The 7,266-nt window shown below is 33.2% G+C and overlaps 1 protein-coding gene across 1 annotated transcript; it reads right to left on the bottom strand.

Moving 5' to 3' along the window:
• On the bottom strand, positions 5,633 to 7,028 carry LOC108661931. Its single transcript, XM_018120924.1, has 2 exons — positions 6,994 to 7,028; positions 5,633 to 6,181 (listed from the first exon to the last, which is right to left on the bottom strand). Exon 2 carries the CDS (start codon positions 6,149 to 6,151, stop codon positions 5,633 to 5,635), a length of 519 nt encoding a protein of 172 aa, XP_017976413.1. The 5' UTR covers positions 6,152 to 6,181; positions 6,994 to 7,028.

Below are 7,266 nucleotides of genomic sequence, written 5' to 3'. Positions count from 1 at the left end.
CTTTCAGTTCATTTCAACCAAATAAAATCAATCCATATAAATCGAGTAATCAACTTGGCTTATGAATTTCTTAAAACTTTGGCTCGTGCCAAAACTCATACTCGGTGATACCTTGCGCAGGGCATCCAACCGAGTCCGCCAAGGCTGTTAAAATTTTGTATACACTTAAAATATATTTTTAGTTTGAGAAAAATACAGCCGTTCCTTGGCGTTGGCTGAGTTCCCCTTCACGTGGTGGTTTGGCGTGAAGTGAACCCTAAGCTTTACCCCAGGAGATACCCTACGCGCCTCTCCGTTCGAGGTAATAATATAATGGAGTTTACCGTGCCCCTCTAATAGGCTGGTCCACGGAACCCCCTCTGCAGTAAATAATTAATATATAATCCACCAATCAATAAAATTCATTCTAGCATGACATGGCAATTTATCGCAACCTAGCCTCTCAAGGCTGAATACACAGTATAAATAATTCTAACACCAAAATCAGTTTAGCCATTCATGCTCATTTATTGTCATAAGCCATTCAATTCAAAACCATAAATTTGCAACACAAACTAGCAGTCTCCAATTACTCTATTTTCAAAACCAATATTCGATTTTCCAGAAAATTTATAAAATCATTTTATAAAATCACAATTTCTCTTAAAACATAGCAATTTACCATTTAAACCCATTTTTCATAAAATCACACAGTTGTATAAAACTACTCTAGATAATTAAGACGATAATAAGTTTACTCACAGTTTTAGGAGTAGAAATACTCCTATCTTCCGCCCTCGGGTGCAGTCTCTTACCCGAAACAATTGACTCACCACCTATCCATAATCCATGACACAAAATTCAATAAATTGTGTCAATTTATCATAAATTATTTCAGGCTCTTATCCATGCGTATGCACTAGATAGGATTTGAAATGTCTAGACAATCGCTTAATTGCGGTGTCCGACCTAACTCGCCTATACACGGTGTAAATTCCTAAAATCCCCAATTCGACTCCAATTCCATCCATTTCAATTTCAATTATCCAATTATATCCACAATACCTCAATGACTGTGAATTTGGTCCAATTTATCAGTCCGGACTATAAATTACGCTTTTACCCCTAGTGGGTAAAAATTTCAATTTATTGCACCGAAAATTCCCATTTAATTTCCAACCTCATAATTCATCATTTTTCCACCCAATTCTCTTAAAATAAAGTCAACCTCATCCTCACATACCATTGGCTAGATTCGGCCTAGGGAAATTCATGGAGAAGATAAATATTTTTCTTGTTGTTTTACTCATAAACATGCTAAACTAACACTAAACACTAACATAGCTCAAAATCAAATTTATCTAACAACTTTCTCTCTCTAAACCCATATGACCAGAATTCAAATCATCCTCAAATCACATGATTCAACCATGAAAAATGATGGAAAATGCATGGGAAAGGTAAAGCACAAGACAAATTTAAGAAATGTTACCTTTTTTCACTTGATTTTTGAATTTCCACCTATTTTCCCTTTAAATTTCTTAGCTAGGGTTTTATTTTCTCCTTTCTCTCTCTTGTTTCTTGCTTGGCCGAATGTTGAAGAAGAAGAATGGGTGGGCTGATTTTTTTATGCCTTTTTTATTGTTTAATGAAATAATATTATTTTATTCATATTTTAAATATTTTATTAATTCATTTTTTTTTCTAGCCATCCATTTGTCCTACTTTTTCCACCATGCATTCCCTTTGACTTATCCAAGTCTTAAGTGAAATTTCCAGATTTTTCCAAAGTTTTGGTGGAGCAAATTTTTCAAAATTACACTTTTGCCCCCGAACTTTTCAAAAATTACATTTTTGCCCCAAAAATTGAAAATTTGCCATAATGCATAATTTGCACTCCTCATACTCATTTCACACTCCAAATAATTAAATTTGATCAAAATCCTTTCAAAAATTAAATTTTCGATTCCGGATGGCAAAATTACCATTTTACCCTTTTTCTCCAAATTATACCGAAATTAAAATTTTTCACTTCTAAACCTCAAATCTTACTCCAATAAGTCAAATGGGGCCAAAAATCTTTTCTAAAAATTTCCATTTTGTCCTTAGCTGGCAAATGACCATTTTGCCCCTAGATAGCGAAAAGTTCGGTTTGTCTTCAAATTGATCCTCGAACTTCAAATTACCATAATAAACCATTCTGTGAGTTTAAAATTCTTAATTTCATCATAAATTCTCTATTTGATCTAGTTCGAGGTTTAAATCAACTTTGTTGTACCTCTAGGTACAATACCGACTTTTGTAAATTTTTTTTTTTGGGGATCTCTTAGCATGCAAACATGCTATCCATCACATGTATGTCATGACAAATATTTTTATAGAGTCGGGCTTGTCATCTTCTCCCCCACTTGGATCAACCATATGATCCTTCTTCATGACTGATTTCGACATCCGGCTAAATATTAATATTTTAAAAAATTTATCTTGTCTCCTTGGTACCTGAAATACCTTATTATGCCTCACTTGACTTCTGAATCGCCTTTTATCTCACAAATTCTCCTCTGATAAAATTATTATTATTTTATTGTTATTTTCTCACTTGCGAAATATTTTATCCTAAACTACTCCTTTCGTCTTTTATCACTTTTAAACATTTTAATTGACCTCAATTTGCATTCGATCAACTTTATTTATCACTATATCAAAGTATGGGGTATTTCAATCTCCCCCACTTAAATAGAATTCGTCCTCGAATTCCCGTCGATGTTGCGTTATCAATCTCCTTCTATGATCCTACTCCTTGTTCCTTCTATAGGGACATTCAATTTATTTCCCTCGTTCACCTTCAGTTCAATTAAATGCTTTATTTACGGCAATTATCATCCTTTGGAATCGGATCAGTAATACTTTTCACAACCATGATCTCTTATATCTAGACACTAAGCATGCCTTTATCACCATTATTACATTTGAACCATAACTTCATCTCAATTATACCGATTTCGATCACATATCATACTTACTTATGTATACCTATTCATCGTTTTATTAATTTGCTCCATACCAATTTTCTCAACCTTGATTCATCCATCTTATACTGGTCCAAACCCTTCCTTTAATGGAGTTCCATTAAAAACTTAAACAATTCAAGGTTTACTTTCAAAGTCATTCATAACTTTAATCGTTCATTACATGTCTGTTAACACTTTAGCTCACTAACCTCTCTGGACACTATTTCAAAATCTCCCAATTACCGAGAACCATTCTTCACTTCAGTTAGTAAAATTATCAATTTCATATATACATATATACATGCATTTTCAAATGTCAACCTCTCTCTTTATATATAGGAATCCATGTGTTCACATGCCTTGGACTACATTCCCCCATTATTCATCCGTATCCCAATCCTAGTTTCAATATAATAATTCTTATAGTGCATGTCAACCTTCTTATTATACTTGTGTATAACTTCATATCATTCATATCATTTCCAACCATATGTTTGAGTTTCCTTATACTATATATCATTCATCACAATGTCATCTCCATTGAATTATAATCTATTATGCGTGTATGCTTTATAATCCTATTGATGCCTCAAAGATTTATCTCAACTTGATCATTGCATCTCATGCAATACCACAATTCCTAAGAGTCATCCTTTTGTCCTTAATCATCTTTCATGCCTCTATATTACCTTGTATCTTTCTTGCATTACGATATTGATTTGTCACTTAAGACTCGAACCCATTTGAATCATGTATGCCTTAAGCATTTTCGAATTCCAATTTCCATAATATATTAGGAAAGTTTCATTATCTGACTTCATTTTCAAGGTCAACTTCTATCATCCTTTGTTCCACTCCTTCATATGAACATAACATCATTCTTCCTTAACTAATTTATAAATTGTACTTGAAATTGTAAAACTTAAAACTAGATTCTCCTCAAGTATTTTTCAATATTAATACTAATATCACTCTCAGCTTACAGCTTCCTTTTTATAATCACATAACTTAGTGCTTGCTTTAACGAGATCCAGAGCAAAACTTCTCTTGAGTATTTCCTTGGGAATATCTATCTTAAACTTATGTCTCACAGCATGTGATCCCTTAACTTGTGATTTAGCCGTTAGGCTTCTCAGCAAGTTTTAAAAATTTTACGTTTCATACTTGCTGTGTATGATTAGAATCTCTTCTCAAAGATGTTTATGTATTCCTAAAACACTTAATCTTAAAGATATATAAATACGTACTCATCCATTCAATCCCTAACTCATCTTCATAGGTTTCTAGGGTGTCACACAATTAGCCTCATGTTGTTCCTAACTCTTGTCATTTTACTGTATCAAAACAGATATTACAAATTCTCGTAATGATATTCTATATAAACTGATTTTCTATACCAGTCTCGTAATTCTTCCTTCACACTTTCATTACTTGGTATCTCATCTCAATATAGTCATCTCAAGAATCTTTCAATTTTTTTTTTTTTAATTATATGCCTATATGCAAGGCAATAAAGAAGTTTTCAATTCATTTGGGTAAACATTCTCCAGAATATTTAAGACTCCCAGATAACAAAACACAATGACCAACAACCAAAATTCAATTTGTAAGCTCATTATCGTGTCACTCCCATCTTACTCATGCATCATAGGCGTGAGGTATTCGGAGCATTATAGCATTGAACAGTCAATGCTGAAGTACTGTAGCTATTAGAAATTTTCCCATCAAAGCTATTTGTCTGCATTCAAAGTCACCACATCAATCATTCTCAACCAGTGGTTTCCCTTTTAGATATATATCATGAGTTCCATAAGTATAAATACCTTCTATTTTCTTGTCATACACACTATGCCAGATTAATACTTTCATCTCATGTCATCTTTTAACTTTTATCAACATTCATAAAATTCCACCTCATAACATCCTTTCCATACAGTGTAATAAATTCATAATACATATACCACTCTACACATAAGTTGCTTACTATCTACAACTTTCCTCAAATTTATTGTCATCCCTATCCAATTATCTTCTTTGTCTTATACTCCAATAATCTTATTGACTTTCGGTATAATTAACTACGAAAACAGCCCAACTTCCTCCTCACTTTATTCTCGCAATCCTTACTGAATCAAAATTTTATATTCCCCATATTCCATAATTTAACTTCATTGGGTTATATTTGTGCCCAACTATTACCTCATAGTGTCATAACATCACTGAATAATCCCCTTCATGCTTAAATTACAATCATTAAAGTAATCACATTATCCATTCCGAATGTCATTTATAACCTTATTGCTTCTTTCTATAACCTTCCTCAATAATTATATTACCAATTTATCCCTATCATACTAAAGATTCTCATATACCTTCAGTTACTTAAACAACCATTTTATAATACATTCTAGTCCTATACTTTAAAAGCCAAACTATTTTTACTTCTTTGTACAGATAATTGTTATCTCTTTTACACAACATCTACTTAGAGTTAAGGTAGTGTAAAATCCTACAAAAATATTACATGTCCTTGGGATCATCATCTTAATCTGATCTTATCGGAAGATTTTACTCCGAGTCCTCCTGAAGATCTACTTCCGGGTTTTCCTCCTCCTGAGATTTTTTTTTCTTTGCTTTTCAATCTAGGCTTGTTGTATTCTCCTATATTTTTCATCACTCATCGATGCAGCATTTCTTCCACAACCAGGAGGAAAATGTCGTACACCTGACACTTTTCTAAGGGGTTTACTTGCCACTGTTACTTTCTCCTTATCCTTTTCTGGTTGTCCCCTTACATTTCTCCCAAAGCCTGGTGGAAAGTGTCGGACTACTGTCACACTCTTCCTAGAACGAATATATCCTCTTGCAATTTCTTCCCTCGTCCATTCTCTAGGGTGCTCTCCAGGTTGTTCCGAAAGGAAATCTTGTTCAATTTTCGATGTATTGGAGCTACTCTCACTTTCAAAATTCTCGCTACTCTCGAAGCTCCCCTTATTATGAACCCATTTTGATAAGTTCTTAGGAATTCTATTATCAGGAATTCGGGATGGACCACCTTCTGAATCACCTGTATCAAGTTGCCATTTGCTTCTAGCCGTAGAATCTAGAGATCCCTCGCTATCACTATGAGAGGTATCGAGACTACCACCTCTTCTAGACATGGTGTGTATGTCACCAGTGCACCTCAAAACCTATATGCAATCAAATCGTAATTGTTTAATTATTTATGCATCTCAAAAGTAGGTAGATTTCTATATGTAGATGCATACATTCTATTCAATCTAACCAAACTTAACTTAACTTAACTTATCTTAATTGGACTTGGGGCCACGCAGTGTCAGTGTAGATTTCTTAAAATAGCCTTTAAATAAAAAACTTTAAAATCTAAAGCTTTAAAATTAAAATATCTGATCTTTAAACCATGCTCTGATACCAATTTAAATTGTCACGACCCGGAACTCCCCATCGAGCCCGTGACAACCGTCGCGAGGCCTCGACAGACATTCTTCACCCCGAATGCCGATTGAAACCCCGCAAGGCTTAGCATCAACTTTCGCATCTCTCCGGTGAGCAACAGTTATTAAATCTCACATTTCAAAAAAATCATAAGTCATTTTCAAATAAGAACAATAAAATATTATTTTTTGGCTCACAGGGACATTTTCGTAATTTTTCATCAAAAATCTCAAAACTTGCTAAAAATGTAGTAAGTAAGCAGAAAATATATATTTAATGATTTAAAAACAAATTAAGTATCTAAAACGTTCATTTGAAAGCAAATTGTTGACAACTAGCACTATTCAAAAATAATAAATAAAATATTCTATTTTCTTATAAAATAAAATTTTATAGAAATATTCGTAAATAATTTTTCTTTATTTGCACATGAAAGTAAAGTAAAAATTGTATGAATAGAAATACAGATAACCAAAATATAAGTTTTGATCTGCAATGACACGTGGGCTCCAATTGACCAAGAGGATGTAAGACTGTGAACTCTTACTTTCTATAATGCAGTTCCGAGCTTAGTTCTCGTCCTACTCGACTATCTACAAACTGTCCTGAGCCTGAAAAATGTATAGGAAGAAGGGGTGAGATTTTATAATCCCAGTGAGTAAACAGATACCATCTAAAGTATCTAAAGCCGAGTAAATGGAGACAATTAAAATAAGTCATCATACCGTAATTTCATTACCTTTCAGTTCATTTCAACCAAATAAAATCAATCCATATAAATCGAGTAATCAACTTGGCTTATGAATTTCTTAAAACTTTG

Source organism: Theobroma cacao, chromosome 5 (genome assembly GCF_000208745.1).
Source record: "Theobroma cacao cultivar B97-61/B2 chromosome 5, Criollo_cocoa_genome_V2, whole genome shotgun sequence".
Classification (NCBI taxonomy): Eukaryota; Viridiplantae; Streptophyta; class Magnoliopsida; order Malvales; family Malvaceae; genus Theobroma; species Theobroma cacao.
Note: the sequence above shows the minus strand (reverse complement) of the source record. Positions and strands in the feature narration are given on the sequence as shown.

Excerpts from the sequence above, each read along its gene's own strand:
- LOC108661931 (XM_018120924.1), bottom strand. The coding sequence starts at position 6,151 with ATGTCTAGAAGAGGTGGTAGTCTCGATACCTCTCATAGTGATAGCGAG.